Consider the following 17,606-nt stretch of genomic DNA (forward strand, 5'->3'; position numbering starts at 1 on the left):
ACACCAGCGTGAAGTTAAAAGAGAACTCATTCATGTGCTTTTTTTTACTGGTGAAATTGCAAACTAATTTATTTTGGAAAAGACCACTGACAGACAACTAGTCTGGCTTTCTGCTCATAGGAGGCTCATGACTTTGTTCAACTGCATTGTGAAAACCTCCAAGGATGGAGATCCCACAGCCTCGCAGTCCCTTGTCTTAGGCTGAGCCTCCTGCGTTGTGAAATTATATTTCTAGCAAGAATTTTCCTTTCTGCAGCTCCTGTCCGTTGCCTCTTCTGCTGTGTGCCTCTGAGAAGAATGTTTCTTCTTTATAGTGCTCCCCTTTGGCCTGTAGCAGACTGCAGTTATGTTCATTGTGTAATCTCCAAACTGAGGAAATCCAGCTCCTTTAATGCTCCAGGCCCCGGACTCTCTGGGAGTCCCTTTTTTGAGCTTGCTTCAGTTTGTCTGGATCTCTCTCTTGCACTGGGGCTCCCAAAGCTGTACTCTGCTTCATGGGCACCCTCGGGAGTACCAAGGAGGGGGAAATAATTACTTCCCTTGATGTGCTGGCTGTAAACTTGCTAATGCAGCCTGGGACATAGTTATCTTTGATCTCCACCGCAATGTACTGCTGACTCAAGTCCAGTTTGTCCACCGGAAACCACGGGAGTTTTTCTGCTGAGCCAGCCGGCAGCCAGTCTGTGCTGCTGATTGGGATTACCCTACACCAAACACAACACTTACCACTCATTCACGCACTCCCTTACCACCCTGCCTTTTGGCATGTTGGCCAGTTCTCCAAATTTGGTGTCATGTGTGGAGCTGGTGAGGGTGCATTCCATTGTTCAAAACAATAATGCAGTCATTAAACAGTATCATTCTCAGGACTAACCCCTGAAGAAGTTTTAATTGACTGCTAGCTAGACATAGAAATGTTGACCACTGTTCTCAAATACTAATTATCTTGCTTTTAATCCATCTGTCACTCCAGCTCCATCTGATCCAAACCTTTCAAGGATGCTGGGGAGACGTTGTTAAAGATAAAGAAAACAACATGCCACTCTGGCCTTTAGTTATTTGAATCCTCTTTCTTGCTCTTTTTTAAGACAGGTGTGACATTTGCTTTTTCCTGGGCCTTATGAGATTGCTGTGTGTTTTCAAAGATGATTGTGAGCAGCCTTGTGGTGCCTTAGGCCTCATCTCTCAGTGTACACTCTGAAGCGTCCCATCTGGGCCCACTGACATTTTTGTACGTGTCCACTTCACTGAAGTGGGGACTTTGAGCTTCCTCTGCTGTTGTAGGTAAAACTTCCCACCTGCCAAAGGCACAGCAAGCTCGGTTTTGCCAGTAAAAACCAAAGTGTAGAAGGCACAGGGTACATCAGCTCTTTCCATGTCCCATGTCGGCAAGTTGCCCATGGTATCCCTGGTTCTCCTTTTGGCCACCCGTATACTGGTAGAAGCCCTTCCTGTGGCTTTTCACATCACTCACCAATTGCAATTCCGACTGAGTTTTGTCTTTCCATTCTTTCATGCCTGGGCAATGCTTCTGTAGTGATGCTTCTCCCTGATTACACCCTTCACACGCTTCCGTTTTGGTGTATCGTAATCAGTTTTAGAAGCGTCACTATTGTTATGAAACTTATTTTATACTCGTCCTGAGACACCACTCCTTCCATGTTGGTTTGCAGAGACATTCCTTGGAGGATATCTTATTTCTCTGATCCATATTGGTAGTAGTTTACTGATGTGAAGAGCAGCTGCAATTCATAAATGTTCCCTTTTCCTCCAATGGAAAAGGTACAAGTTTCCATATACTGAAATATTTGTGTGTTTTGGATGATTTAAAAAGATCTCAGCTATTTATTCAGTCTTTTCCATTTGAGAATTTAAAGTTGCATATTTATTGTGGAAAACTGATAATATAACAGAAAACCTTCTTCCCCTCCCAACTGTGGCAAGGCAAGCAACAGGAAGCTGGTTTCTGCGTGTGTTTTTTTAACTCACTGTGTATGTATTCTGAGTGATACATTCAGGTTCACTTGAAATTCAGAAGTTCTGTACTTGTGTTTAATCTGTTCCTTGGCACAAGGGGAAGTTTGACACAGATGCCAAGCTCTCAGACTCCAACCTTTGTGTACTCAGCTCCAGCTTTCACTGAAAAGAAGTTAAGCTTTCAGGGCCACAGACATCTTGAAGAAAATTTTAAAACTCCTGGGTAAGAGGAGGAATGATGTGTTTGTGTTGTCAGCAGAATGTGATAGCATCATAACTGTGGAATCTGGGATGATGACTGTCAGAAACGCCTCCAGCAAAGAGCTGAATGCCTTCTCTCGTCATTAGAGCAGAGCGGTGTTTTGCAAGAACTGACATATAATCAAAATACTGTTTTGCGAATTAAATCTGAATCAGTTTCAAGCAGAAGTTGAATTAGTGTTCTATTTCTCAGGGCACATCTATGGAATGTCACCTGGAGTTCCTCAGGTCGTGCAGCAGGGCCATTCCACATTCAGCCTCTGTAGCCGGTTTACCTGTCTGAAAGGTGACCTTGGTTCTTTTGCATTTTCTGTGGCTCAGCATTGTTCTCCCATAAACATCACAACTCATTTACATTCACAAATCCATTCTGGCAGTCACCAGCATACTTGCAGGTCAGCTCCTTTCATTCATATATTAGCTTTAACTGTAGGATTAGTGTAGGATTTTTTTACTAGTATGAAGACTCCTTCATATATCCCAGAGGTCCAGCAGTTTCAGGGAGGCTGATTATCCATGTGAAAAAATAGATGAACTTGCTATTTGTTTATCTGGTTAAAGTAATTTTTGCTGTCTAGACTGGGAGAGACAGCCTGTACCATGTCACAGCTGTGAAGTCATACACGGTGGAAAGGAATAACAACTGGCTGATAAAAATACCAAAACTGTACCATGTTTATATGGTGTATTAGATCAAATTTGGTAGAAAATATTTGAATAACAAATGTACTTCTATAAATCAGTGTTCACATGGAAATAGTTCACAAGTCCAGGATCGTGTTGTAAAAGATCAGCTGAAAACTTTCAGAGTGTTTTTAAAATGGTAAACAAAGTTTTAAGCCATTTTTTCTCCTGTGAAGTTTCTTGTTGAAAATTTACACTTCACTGGAAAAACCGCACACGTAAAATCCCAATTATTTAGATCAGCTTCTGTTAGAGCAATTCCTTGGACAACTGCAGTGCACTCATCCTGTTAGCCACTGTTTGTATGAGATTTCTCCGAGACTTCTCTTCCTTCAGCAGCAAGGACAGTGAATCATGGAAAATTTAGTCTAGTAGTGGCTTTTGGCCTTAGAGGAGAACGACGTGGGGAAAGAAACACTTGAAGAGGCTCCAGGAGTGAAAGTCAAGATTAACTATCTGAATAAAATCTCTGGCATTTTTTGGTTTATCTGACAAAATAGTTTTCTTTAGGAGCAAATGTTTCCACACCATCTCTGGCCTTCAGTGAATTTGTATGAAGGACATGAGCCAAGGTCACAAATTAGTCAACAAAAAGCATTTGGGGTACAAAGTGTGACACAGGTAGCAGGACTTACGGGAAGAAGGAGGAAGGGAACAAATATTCCTCTTTCCTTGCATACAGGGAACTTCAGTGGCATTAAGCACTTTGAGCTGTGTGCTTTGTACAAAGTCCAAGTATTTTGACTTGGTTTTCTTATGCTCTGTAAGCCTGTGGGTATATAATATACCAAGGCTCAACGAATTTGAATTCTGATTTCCACTTTGGTTTTGAGTAGTACCGAGTTCACTTCCACCCTGGACGCTGCAGTTTGACTTTCAGATGCTGGTGAGGCAGAGCACCAGTTTTCCTTCTCCCAACGTCTGTAATTGGTTCATTCAGTGTTTAGCCAGGCATTCCTTCCCAGGCTCTTTCTGAGAAGAACGAGGCCTCTGCTCAAAATCCCTCTGCAATCTGGCTGCAGAATATGTTATCCATATTCTGCTGTTCTTACAAATTCTCTGGGACAGTCTAGTTAGATTGTTAGATGTTTTTAACTTACTATCTAGATTTAGAAACCGTTTTTAGATTTGAGTTCTACCTACAAATACATGCCGGAAACAGACACTTAATGGGTGTTCAGCATGCTTTGCAATATGTATTGTGTATTATTAAGGTGACTCACTGAGTCTCTCTGAATCGGATTTTTTTCTTAGTCTTCAGTATGAATCAAAGATGCCTTTTTGACACCAGAAAAAAATGCATAAGGAAAAGCAAAAGGACACACAGTTTCAAATACAGTTTTGGTTTCTGTATATGGATATTCAGTGATTTAACTGATTATCACTCTTGTCTCTGTAAACTATTCTAGCTACTCTACATCTGCAATGAAAAGGAAATAATTATGCAACTTTTGTAATATTATTGTAGGAATGTTGCTAATATTTTCAGTTCCTTTGAAAAGTGATGCTCTTTTGTTCAAGAGCATTTTTAGATTACATAGACTAGAATGTTTTATTTTAGCTCTATATGGTATGATTTTGTTTTCAACAGAGCAGCCACCCACCTGTGCCCAGGCACACTTGCAATCCCTCCCACCTTTGTTTGTTTAGAAGCCAGAACATCACATAGAGTTTTTCATCTGGGCTTGTTGTGTCACTGCAGAAAATAAGCATCTGGGTTAATGCTGGCTTCTCTTTCTGACAGCTCTTATCTCTCATTCTTTTCACATCAGGACTGGGGTTGAGTGCAGAAACACCTGCTTCAAATAAAACATTTGTTGGCTGCCAGTGTTTGCACTTTGATAAAGTCTGTCTATTACCTACAATCCTTCATAGCTGCTTGCCTTCTGAACCAGATTTATGATGCCCTTCTGCCACAGATCGAAACGAAGCTCCACACCTATGTTTTGAAAATCATTATATGCAATTTACAAATGAGAAAATTAAAGCACATGGAGATTAAGCAGCTTTATTTGTATTTATTGCTGCCATTATTACTTTGTTTGTCAGGATGATCAAGAGAACAAACACAAGACTGTGAGTCAGGAATGTGAATGGAACATAATGTGAGTCAGGAACATTAATCCTGGATTGACACCCATGACAGCTTTGACAGCTCAGTTCAGTTTCTGCACCAGGTTTTTGTCTTCTTACCTGAGAGGGGCTAGAAAGGCAAAATTATCTTTTCCACATGCTAGGATATAGCTGTGAAATCTTCAGAAACAGTTTCATGTAATACTGGCAGCAAACTAGACTGATTTTAGTATTTTTCAGTTTAGTAGTTGTACTTTATCAGCTGATTATGAATGAGCTTTTCTCCACAGCTATGTAATAAGACTTTTTCTGCTGCAAGAGAAAGCAGCGTGTTTTCTTTAATGTGCAGTTGTGAGCGTACCGTAGCGGCTGTGCCTCTGGTTATGTGTGCAGGTTGCAGCCTGACCTGGGGTTGATGTGTTCGTGTATTGCCAGAAATGCTCAGAGATGTAGTTTCCGGACCCTGTGTGAAGCAACTAGAGGATGAGTATTTGAGAGGGATGCGAAGCATTTTGTACTTTTGAACAGTCCAGAACTGCTTTTTTTGGCCACTGAGGTCTCAGGAAACAGTATAGATATTTGCTGAGCTTTCTTTGCAGTTTTTGCTTTCCGTAAGTCTAGTAAAAGACAATTGTGCTTATTAACTTGTGTCAGAAAGTTCAAAAAGCCCTATTTTCTGTTACTCTTAACTCTCACAAACATAAGCTCTTTGGTCTGAAATTTTCCACCAGCTCACTGTAGAATATATATTTTTTTACATTTATGCTAAAAATATTTATTTGTTTATGAAAGTAAATGTAAGGAAAAAATGTTCTTAAAATGATCTTGTACTATTTTGTTCAGAAGTATGGGAACTAACCGTTAGCTAGGGGAGTTGTGAGTGGGTTTTTTGTCTTCTTTGTGAGAATTCACCTACATTGTGCCAACTTACAAACCCCTAGATTCTCAAAGGAGCGTATTTGTACTCAGCCTGCTTCTTGCTGGGTTTGCAAGAGCCAAGTAGAATCTGAGAGACAGTCACCACTTGTGAATGCCAGGGACTGCCCCAGTCCTTGGCACCAGCGGTGAGAGCCGAGTGACATTGTTTGGGGCTTTGTGTCTGTGTCCTGTCAAGGAAGGGGAGGAAAAATACAGGGGGGAGAAAGTGGATGGCAGAAAGACAGGGTGAGGAAGGCAAGAGCAGAAGGAGGTGAAGGATGGTGTGGAAATAGGGCAAGACAGGAGAGAGTGGAGTGGATGTGCACACCAGAATACAGGGCAGATGACCAAGAAAAAAGTGTGTGGATTAGTGGGGAACAGGGGCGGGACGAAGCAGAATAGCTGGGTGGGGGTGAAGGAGCAAGGAAAGAGCTTGTGACAAGCAAAAGGAGCTTGGATGCTGAACAGGGACAGAGATTTTGGAGCTTTCAGGTCTCTGTAGCCTTCTGATTCGCCAGCTACTGCTCCCTTAGCGAAGGGCTAGCGGGTTGTGCGGGGCTGAGCAATGACAAACAAAATCTTTGGGAATTGGTGATGTGCCTGTAACACGCAGAAAATCGCTATAATTTTGAATGGTGGTACTTTGGTTGAAGATGCAGAACAAAATGTAAGAAACAGTTCTTTGTCTACATGGAGTTTTTGATAGTTATAAAATTGGAAAGCCCTTTTCTCAAAAAATGGGAAGTGCCAGAGTTATGGTTAGTCCTGCAGTCTTTATTCAATCCGCTCGTCTTTTGGTGCACAGTCACACGCTATTTTTCAGTGTTGGAATATCCTGATGATAATGCTTTACATTCCAGAGGCTCTGTGGACTTCCTTCGCTGATGGCAGAGTCAGACTGAGAATAGATAACTCGTGTCCGCAGACTCCCATAACAGTTCATCAGATGTTCAAGGAAAGCCTAGAAAAATATGGAACCCTGGATGCTTTGGCCAGCAAAAAGAACGGAAAGTGGGAGAAGATAACGTTTTCAGAGTATTATTGTCTTTCCAGGAAAGCAGCCAAGAGCTTCTTGAAGGTAGGTACAGGAAACTAAACCCATTCATTTGCCTCTTTTCTGTCCCCTTAAAAACAAACCAACAAACAAACCAACCCCCTAAAAAAACCACCAAAACAAACCCCAACCCCAAAAACACAGTATGAAAGTTTTTTCCCATTAACTGAAGATCAGCAGGTCATATTCTTTATTGAAATAATAATGATGAAAATTGCTTTTGGTCAGAGAGATAACATTGCTGTCCGGGAAACCCGACTGCAAGTGAAGAGGTGCTGTGTTACACTCTCTCACTCAAGCATGGGTGCAAAGCCCAGCATGAGGCCTTAAGATTAAAAGAAGAAAAATAGGTGAAAGCAGCACTGTCAATGAGTTGGGCAAGATAAAGACAAAAACATTCTAAATAGAGGATGGGATTAGTACTCAATATGCTCTTGCTCATATTGAAAAGTTCTGGGGTTTGGGCCTTTCTGGACAGCAGAGCTCAACCAGACAGGAGAAGGTAGTGGAAAGTTTACACAATATTGACTGCTGATAAATGCTGGTTTTGTTATGGATACCAATGTAGAGATGTGGGAGGGCCAAAATAATAAATAAATCAAAACTTTCCATGGTTTATATTTGTTAATGTATGTTTCACACTATGTTTCTCTCCAGTGTGCCTGTATTTTGTAACCTTATGTTTATTATTTTTAAGCTTGGCCTTGAACGATTCCACAGTGTGGGAATCCTTGGATTTAATTCTCCAGAATGGTTCATCTCAGCCGTTGGAGCTGTTTTTGCTGGGTAAGGTTTTTTTGATTTGGTTTTGTGGGGGTGTGTTGGTATCTGTGTGCAGCTTGAACCAAAAGAGGACTTGGGTATGTTTTTAGCACTTCTGAGTTAACTCTTGTGTAGCCTCAAGTGGGTTAAAATGCTGAATCCTTGCCTATGGGAGCTTCTGTTGAGTAGAGTTCAGAGATTAATTTTTGCAGTGTGCGCATATCAGAGATACTCATGTCCATCGGAATACTTCAAACAACCAAGATATGTGCTGCTGTTTACGCATCTTCATACTCATTCAGGTTTCATCTGATCTTTGACTATTATTCTCTTCCTCTATACTAAGTGCATGTATATAAATATATGTTCTTATACATATACTTTTTTGATACAGAGGAATTGTCACAGGCATATATACAACCAATTCTCCAGAGGCCTGCCACTACATCGCTTACGACAGCAAAACCAATATCATGGTTGTGGAAAACCGGAAACAATTGGACAAGATAATGCAGGTACAAGGTGGCTGAATGATTACTAAAAAGCCATAATTTCCCCATTTCTTGATGCTATATTGGTCCCAAATTACATATTCACTATCTGCATCATCAAATGTTTCATGGGAGTATTCTTATTCAGAAATCGGCTATCTGGTGTTCTCTGTGGTGTCTGTGGCTCATGTAACAATCAGACAAATCTTCCTGCAGTGTCATTGAGTAAATCACAGGCTATGCTGTCACAAACATGAGCAGAAGCATATAAATTGAAGAACTTGATGGATTTGATTCATACACGTTTCTATGAAAAAAAGAAAAGACAGCTGTGGCCAACGCTGCTTTATCCAGCTGAAGGATTTTTGAAACTCTTTTTTTTTTTTCTGGCAGTACCCAAGGCTGAAATAATAACATTTCAATTGTTATCCTTCTGATAATCTTTCCATAATGGGCACCATCAAGCCACTGCTTTTGTATTAGCGCAGATTGATCCAATCAGTTCAGAATGTGATTAATTCAAAGGCATCTGTGAGGCACAGGGTCCCACAAAGTTCAGTGAGACGAATGCTCCCTGCAGGCCATGCAAAACAGAGCAAGAGCTACTGAAAGCAGCAGCCGTTGCGGTCTGCCTGTAGGCCTGCAGCTTGATATTTGTATTTATGCTTAAATGTGCATAATGGCTTCCTTTTCTTCAAGGAGGTCGGACTATTTTTTTCTCTTCCTTTAGCAGTTTAACAGCTTTTGCTGAGAATTTTGGTAATTTTTGGATTTTATTGGTATCCACAGCAGCTAAGGTCAGCTTCCAGCTTGACCCAGACTGTTCCTTGCTGTGCTCTTTGGAGCATGATGAGAAAGGATGCTGAGAAGCCATTTCTGATTTATTCTTTTTTTTAAATCTGCTGACTGAAAATGGGTAGAGCAGACTGTGTAGCGTCTCATTTTTCCCCTTCCCCTCTGCCTTGTTGAGCCGGTTGGTTGTGAGTTTAGAGGAGAATATTTGAGGATGGAGGGAAACAGGAGGTTTCTTGTGACTGTCAAGCCATTACAATTTTGGCAGTATTGTAGTAGAAAAAAACCCCATACAAGATATGAATAATAAATTTGTTTTAAAAAAATCCAACAGATCTGGAGTCGATTGCCACAGTTGAAAGCTGTTGTGCTCTACAATGATTCTGTTCCAGAGAGACATCCAAATTTGTATACGGTATGTGAGTGCTAGAACAGAGTTACATAATTCATGGGATATTGTTTATTTGATAAATTTCTAGTGTGTTTAATCTGTGAAATGTCTACCCTTTAGAACGTATGTCTGTGGTCCAGCAAACACATGCAAAAGCTTAATCAGCTTTTTCTGTTTAATTTACCTGTACCTTCAGGTTGGTATTTGGCATTTAAAATTAGAGCTACCTGGCTTAACTGTTTTTCTTATGTCTTCCTGGGTTTTTACTTGTCTGGATTAACCCTACAGGCTTCAGGTGGGAATGTGGACTCACAAAGCATTAAAAATAAAGGTTGTCCACTGCTGCTAGTGAAACCTGAATTGTGGTCAGTTACCATGAATCCAAGAACATAAAAATGCTTGTACTTTTACAGAAGATGATAGTTGCATTTTGTTTGCACTAAGTATTTCTGGTGATAGGCAACAAGTGAAGAGAAATAACTATAGAGCACATTTTCTTAATGTATGTAGGATCTTTGTATCACATGGTAAAAATAAAGTACAAAAAAAGGACGGCCAGAATCCAAGATTCTGAGTGGTAGAATTCCAGCCTTTAAATAAAGTGATATGAGGACTTTAAGCAGAATGTATTTTTTGTAAACATGTAATTCCAATATACATTGAAAATAGAACTGAAAATAATTAAGTAATAGGAGTGAAAAAGTCAGCATTTTAAGTGGGGTACAGCTTATGAGATTCTGGGCTGAAAAACTTCATATTTGCAATTTTTAAAATCTGAGGGGTTATTAGGTGCATAAGAAAAAATCTTCTGCACATTTTTTAATAATAATCTTCTTTTGCTATGTTGAATAGCAAATAACTGTTAATAATTAACAGTTACTGTACAATATTGTATGTACTAGTGTAGAGCATACCTTGCATCTCTGCACAGTAAAAAAAAAATACAAAGATGATCTTACTATTTCTATTTCTTAGTAGAAGGAATAAGTGCTAGCAATTAATTCTGGATCAACATTCAGTTGCTGAAACCTAGACACCTGAGAATAGATAGATTTGAAAACGCCCCTGTTCAGGTGTCATGTTGGACATGTCTTCTCAATGGAGAAGCTGTGAGTGTGTGACAGCTGTGAGTGTGACAGTGGCCAGAGTTTATGTTCTCTAAATGATAAATCAGAGATCAAATCACCAAAGACAGAAATGATTGTTTATTGGGTTTGATGTAAAGCAAACTACCGGAACCACATGGCATTTGATAAAAGGGATTTGTGCTGCAAGTTGACAGCTAATGTGTAATGAGCAATTGCAGAGCCCTTGTTCCTTGATCAGTGCGTTTCCAGAAGGCAAATGCAAAGTCTGTAGGGTGTGTGACTGTTTGTTTGTACCTTTGACACTCCCTGGAATGGGAACACTGTCTGTTGCAGGTCCTGTTCAGTAAACAAAGCCAAGGCAACAAATTCACAGTGATTAACGCATTCTGGTATGAGAGGACAGTAAGGTCAGGAAAACAGAAACAACTGCTAAGTCACTAAGAAACAACTGCATCCTTGACACCTCCGGATTTCCAGGAGCTGGTGAAATCAATGCAGCCACATTCTGTGGGAAGTGATAGGATGGGACAGGTCCTCTGCTGCTGACAGAGCTGTGCATCATACCACCTCTCTTTTCAGGGATGACATTTGTTGGAAGAAAGTATAAAACTGATGATTGGTAATTAGAAGAGTCCTTAGGACAGCCTTGCCACTTAAGAAAAGGAAGTCTAGGTGCCACAGCAGCTAACTGTTGGAACCTTGGTAGCACGCTGGCATTGGCAAAGGTCTGAAGGAAACAAGAAACTCCTCAGCACAGACTCTCATTTTTTACCTCTGCTGTCCTTCACGTCATCTCCTTTACTGCAGTGTGGTCCTAGATAGGGCTCCAAGAAATCATGGAAGAATGGAGGTGCTGCATCATGCATTTGAGTCACACAGTTCGGTAGCAAAGTCTGAATCATCTGATTCCAATGGGAAACAGACAGTTTGGTTATTGACTTTGTTAAAAAAACATTGTCATACCCTGGTTTTCAGCTTTGAAATGAATGGTGCACGCAGCAGCACATCACATGCATGTAATAGAAGTATCTGGGAGAACCAATGTAACACAGAGGATCAGGTTCAGCATTCTCCTGGGCCGATTTATGCTGCACAGAAGTCCAGCATCATAAAAAGTTCAGCTCATTCTAGATTGAGCCAAATTTGAATGGAAGTTGTGACCAGCATCACATGCTCAGTTTGCTATAAAATGGCAGATAATTTTGGTAAACATTCACACATCTAGATGGTGATGCTTTTGCACAGAAGCTTTCATCCAAGGACAAGGAATTATAGATGGAAAGTCACAACTGTACTCTTACTTAAAAGTGATACATCCAGATTCCTTTAAATAAGACTTGAAATCATTCCAACAGCGAGAGGGAGTAACAGAATTTTAACCCCTATGACTTGTCCATAGAATCCATCTTGGAGGAGGAATAGTATTATATTACCATTCCCTTCTTAGACACGGAAAAGACTTGTGGCAGCACAATTTGAGGTAGTCTATTTGCAATTTGCATATGAAGTTTTACACTAGCCTTATATTTCTTACATAGGCAAGACCTGGGGAAGCTTGTCTTGAAAAAATGTTCAGAGCAAGGCACTGATGTTTTCTGCCAGTTTTGAGACTGATAAATTGCTGCATCTTTCCCATATTTTGGAAACCATTTGATAGCCTATATTTTCTGTTACATATTCTAGATGGAAGAGTTTCTGGAGCTGGGAGATGATGTATCTGATACTACTTTGGATGATATTATCAACTCTCAAAAGCCGAATCAATGCTGTGTGCTAATATACACATCCGGAACAACAGGGAAGCCGAAAGGAGCCATGCTAAGTCACGACAATGTATGTATTTCAAGCTCATCCTTTAGCATAAAAACAGAAAAGTAGGAAGATACTTATTCCCTTGTTTTGAAATGACTGGTACATGTTAGAATCTTGAAATCCTCTTGCTTTTGCAACATAGGGTACTACAGAGCAATATTCAAAATGCAATTGGCTATTTCTGGTAAAGTAGAAGCATAATAAAGAATGAAACTCCACTCAAACTAGCACTTCACAAAGTTGAACAGTTTGTTAGAGATATTCACTGGGTTTATTGTTGAGATATAATGCATATAAATAACTATTCACAGATTGCCAAAAAGTCTCTCAGGTGGTGTCACAGATCATCTTAAATACATTATAAACATCAGCCAGCCACTATCAAAACAGTGTGATAGACTGCTTTTGTAAATTTGATTAAAATTGGAGGTGGATGTATGTGGATTTTACTTTGGCATTATTATATTCCTGGACTTGGTTTTTTACATCTGTCACTGGAGGACAATACAACTCTAGTGCAAAGTCTGGGCACTTAAAATAGCCCTACGTGTATGGTTGCTAAGATAAAATTTTTCAGTGATAGAGAAAAGCAAAAGTCATTTGCAGAAAGGATTGGCTTCGGAGGTCTGCTAGCAAAGCTTGGAACTGCAGGGGTTTTGGGTTTTTTTAAATATATATATATATATATATATATTTTTTTTTTAAATATATATATATCTATATATATCTATATCTTTTCTTAAGGTGCCTGAGTGGGAAGTGGTAGGGAGCCTTTCTGAACAGTACAGTGAAAGGGCTGGTCTAAGTTGTGGCCTCTCCTCTTAAAATAATGCAGAAACTGTTGCGGACAAGCACACTGTGAGGAGCAGGAGATCAGCACAGGAGTATCTGGAAGCAGAACACAGTGGACTTGATAGACAAAAAGAGTGATCTGACATTGCAGCTGGTGTCACTTCCATGTTAGCTGCCAAACTATTCCTGGCCGCTGATCACTAACGGTCTATTTTTATGTTGACGAACAGTGGAAAACATGCCTTGTCTGTAAATGCGCTGCTGCCTTCTTTAGTCAAAAGATGTTTCCCACAGTCTGTACAAAACCAGTGCTGAGTCAGTCATGTGTGCACCCACACAAATGTGCGATGAGTGTGCCTGCGCACTGCCAGGCTTTGGAGGGGAAGGAATCAATAATCAATACAGGTGCAGCTCAAAGACATCCCATTCTGCCAGCCGTGTGAGTCTTCCACAGCCACTTGTCCAGTGCTGCCATCTCAACTGGAAGTGTCCTGCTCCGACAGCATGCTGCTCCTTACAAACCTCTCCTGAGAATCTGTATTTCCTTAGACCAAATGTACACTTGTACCTTCTAATTTATTACAAAGAAAAGAAGCTGGCAGGAACATAATGTGATAACAGGTATTGCATGTGATGTGTATCTCTCCCCTGACATCCTGAATAATCTAATTTCTGTCTCCTGCCCTACCTGTTTTAGATTACAAACTCCTTTGAGAAAGAGCTCCACATGTTTTAATCATAATCCTCTTTTGCTATGTTGAATAGCAAATAACTGTTAATTATTAACAGTTACTGTACAATATTACAATATTACTGGTATAGCATATGCCTTGCGTGTGTATCTTTTGCCCCCACTCATACCATTATATATTTGTGGCTCTTCCACATAACGTATTCTGATAATGAAGATATGCATATTTAGCATTCTTAAACTGCATCTTCTAAGACAAAGTGGGAATTAGGAAGACGGAGGGGAATCATCATACAGTTTCACTAAGAAGTCAAGCAGCACGTCTTCAAAAATATTCACATATGCAGTGCCACTCATGAAAAAGGGGAAAGGGTGTGGAGAGAGTCACTTGTGAACCACTGGGAATATCCCAGAGGCTTCCAGAGGAGCAGAATACACCTATGATCTTCCTCGTTAGTGCTCAGCCAGGTGATCTGCAAGTTCTATGTTGCTGCTAAGTACATCTTGCTTGTGATAGAGTCCCACAGAGAACTGACAGTCTGGTGTGTTGTCAGGTTGCAGCAATTTTTGTGAGCACAGATTCTTCATGGTTACACTAGCACAGCATGAGGATCCTTAGTTTGTGTTAAAAGAAAATGAAAAAAAAATCATACCTAATGTGTTTTATATTTATTTAAACAGATAACTTGGACATCAGCACATTGCAGCAGAGCAGCAGATATGCAACCTGCAGAAGTCCAGCAGGAGTCTATAGTCAGTTATCTCCCGCTCAGCCACATAGCTGCGCAGATATATGACCTGTGGACTGGAATCAAATGGGGAGAGCAAGTTTACTTTGCTGAGCCAGATGCTTTGAAGGTATCTGTCTTTTATTGCACCTAATTAAGCTTGCACTTCTTCCTATTAGAAAACATCCCAAGGAGAGAGTATGACCTTTGAAGAGGAACAGAAGATGAAAATTGAGACTCTATTATTTTAAGAATTATGGAAAACCAAAATCCATCAGACTGGTTGATCCAGTGCTCTATACTCCAATTAAAATGTATAATCAGATCCATAAGCTTCTATTAAGGCAGAAGAATATGCATCTAAAGCAGAAGAAGTATAAGCAATTTTGGAGGAAAGGGAGGCAGAACTAAACTACCTCTTCATTTTCCTTCGTGTATACCTAACTCACCCGATCTGTCAGAGCCTGCACTTTAGTGCGTATGTCTGACAGAAGTAGGTTCATTAGTCCTTTTTTATATCCTGCACATTTAGTGATGTTCTACATGTTAGCACTGCAAGGTGCAGTCTGCATGCAGCACCAAACCTCTTTATCGCTGCTGTGGACCTTTTGCAATGTTTTGAAATTATTTAATGGATTTAACAGGGCAGCTTGGTCAACACACTGAAAGAAGCGCAGCCAACGTCTCACATGGGAGTTCCCCGTGTGTGGGAGAAAATCATGGAGAAGTTAAAGGATGCTTTTGCTCAGTCAGGATTTATGAAGAAGAAAATGCTCTCATGGGCCATGTCGCTTAGCTTAGAGAGGAACCTAAACTGCTCAAGCAGGTATGTATTATAATGAATGAGATTTCCGTCAGCCTGAAAGTAGCTATCTGCTTGTTGTAATCTGTGAAGCATCAGTGAGACTCTAAGTGTAAATGGGTAAAATTTGGCCTGCCAACACAGCAAATGCAAGGGCATAGTTATCAATTACAGTAGGCTGATCGTAAACACGGGTGACTGTTAAAAGTGTCCCTCCATCCTCGTTGAGAATGTACTTCCACTAACACATCCCCCAGCTCTGTGTCTTCTGTGAATTTTCATCTGGGAGCGTTTCCTGATGCAGCGCACCATGCGACTGTGCAAGTGTTAGTTACTAGTGTGAGGAAAGGGCAGGAATTTGCAGGACGTGTATGAGAGGTGGGAAAATTTGGGGGGACAGCCCAGACAGATCGGCTCGTGACAGTTTGGGATGTGCACCGTGTGAGTAAGGACATCTTATCTTCACACAGAAACTCAGGGACAGCCTCCGTGAATTCCCTGAGCTCTGTTCTGTATAACATCGGTGTTTTACTCCATAAGATTGCTCAAATAAAGAATGCTGTATAAATTCAAATATTAACTTAATTCACAATTCTTTCCTGTGGAGGAATACAAGACCTTGGTTTTGTACAATACATTTTGATAGATTCTTTATGTATTTGCAGTATTCAGACACCTCAAGAGTTCGAGTTCACTAGCAATGAAAGACACTGAACCTGTTCAAACTGATGTAACTTTTGTCAACACCTAAACCCAAATGGCAAATATATCTCTAAACAAAATTTGTGTCTGATTTTGTTCTGGACATTTCATAGGTTGCTCTGACTTCCTGTCTCCTGTTCTTGTGTGTTTTGTACTCAGCAGTGATTTAAAGCAGCTCTGGGCAAGGTTAGCAGACTACCTTGTGCTTGCAAAAATACGCAACGCACTGGGTTTTTCTTCCTGTCAGAAGCACTTTTGTGGTGCTGCTCCTCTCAACACAGAAACCGTGTATTTCTTCTTGGGTCTGAACATCACCCTGTACGAGGCCTATGGGATGAGTGAGACCACAGGCCCACATTGCCTATCTGGGCCTTATGTGTACAGGCAGCACAGGTAATTTTACCTTTTTTGTTTTTGTTTTTTTTAATAGGATATGTTTGTTATGAGAAGATTATTTACTAAGGTCAGCAAAGATCTTGTTGTTTATTTTATTTTCTCTCAATATATTGCCACTGTGTTGTGACTTTTGGAGGCAAAATAACTTCCAGGTCAGCAGCTGAACCCATCGCCTCCATAGCATACCACAACAAGAGCCCTTTGTAGTAATCTACAGCATTATATGCAGAACACAGTTACTAAATCTGATGTACATCCTAGCCCTGGCCCAGGGTAGGATAATTTTCAAATGCGAGACCTCAAATATAAAAGTGTTTTTATGGCTGAAGATACAGAGAGGAAAAACAAAACAAAAACCAGAAGGCACAGGGCAAGAGCCCAAAAGTGCTTATATACTCCTAACATATCTGCCCTAGTGAATTAATGTTCCATAGTTTCCAAGCAGTTACAGCAAGGTGTTACTTACAGTCACTAATATTTTCATAGCTTCAGGGATTTGGAATATTAGATGTCTTCTCAGTATTATGTGTAATGTTTCTGTGCTCCTTGTGGTTTTTTTCTGCTCTTCTCTGGTAGCTGTGGTAAACCAACACCCGGCTGCAAAGTCAAATTGGTGGATGAAGATACAGAAGGCAATGGAGAAATCTGTTTCTGGGGAAGGACTGTTTTCATGGGTTATTTAAATATGGAAGACAAAACAAAAGAAGCCTTTGATGAGGATGGGTGGCTGCGTTCTGGAGATTTAGGAAAAATAGACAAGGATGGCTTTCTCTATGTCACTGGAAGAATTAAAGGTAATAAGCAAAATCTTGCTCCATGATGATGGTAACAAGTCACTGTTCAGTCACATGTCAGATGTGCCACACCTAATTAAGTGTCTCTCCTCTGATGCCAGCAGTGTTGATCTAATAGGAATGTAAACCAGACTTTTCTATGCAGAGGCAATGGTGTGCCATGTTCAGGAAAGGTTTCCCGCTAGTCTCTAATAGGTAGAGAGGAGTCAATCAGGCTTTTTGTCTCCCAGGCCTCTATTCAGTATTAATTACAATTATTAATATAAAATAACAACACAGGTTTAATATGCTTTCTTTGATTTTAATGATCCATTAAGCTGTGCAGTTTCTCTTTGAATCTTGCTAAATCGTCTTAATTGCACTTCAGAATGTTTAGACACTGACAACCCTTTATTATA

General features: G+C 40.3%; 1 protein-coding gene across 1 annotated transcript in view; it reads left to right on the top strand.

The window, feature by feature from the left end:
- Nucleotides 1-17,606, top strand: part of ACSBG1 (acyl-CoA synthetase bubblegum family member 1) — a gene marked incomplete at both ends in the record, with an annotated part of 92,691 nt that overhangs the window by 9,748 nt on the left and 65,337 nt on the right. Inside the window, 9 exons of the mRNA XM_080351587.1 lie at nucleotides 6,774-6,991; nucleotides 7,665-7,753; nucleotides 8,124-8,244; nucleotides 9,347-9,427; nucleotides 12,175-12,324; nucleotides 14,468-14,644; nucleotides 15,159-15,340; nucleotides 16,178-16,411; nucleotides 16,991-17,208. Coding sequence (XP_080207713.1) covers nucleotides 6,774-6,991; nucleotides 7,665-7,753; nucleotides 8,124-8,244; nucleotides 9,347-9,427; nucleotides 12,175-12,324; nucleotides 14,468-14,644; nucleotides 15,159-15,340; nucleotides 16,178-16,411; nucleotides 16,991-17,208 — 1,470 coding nt within the window. The remainder of the gene's footprint in view (nucleotides 1-6,773; nucleotides 6,992-7,664; nucleotides 7,754-8,123; nucleotides 8,245-9,346; nucleotides 9,428-12,174; nucleotides 12,325-14,467; nucleotides 14,645-15,158; nucleotides 15,341-16,177; nucleotides 16,412-16,990; nucleotides 17,209-17,606) is intronic.

The sequence above is a fragment of the Nesoenas mayeri genome, assembly GCF_963082525.1.
Source record: "Nesoenas mayeri genome assembly, chromosome: 11".
Taxonomy (NCBI): Eukaryota; Metazoa; Chordata; class Aves; order Columbiformes; family Columbidae; genus Nesoenas; species Nesoenas mayeri.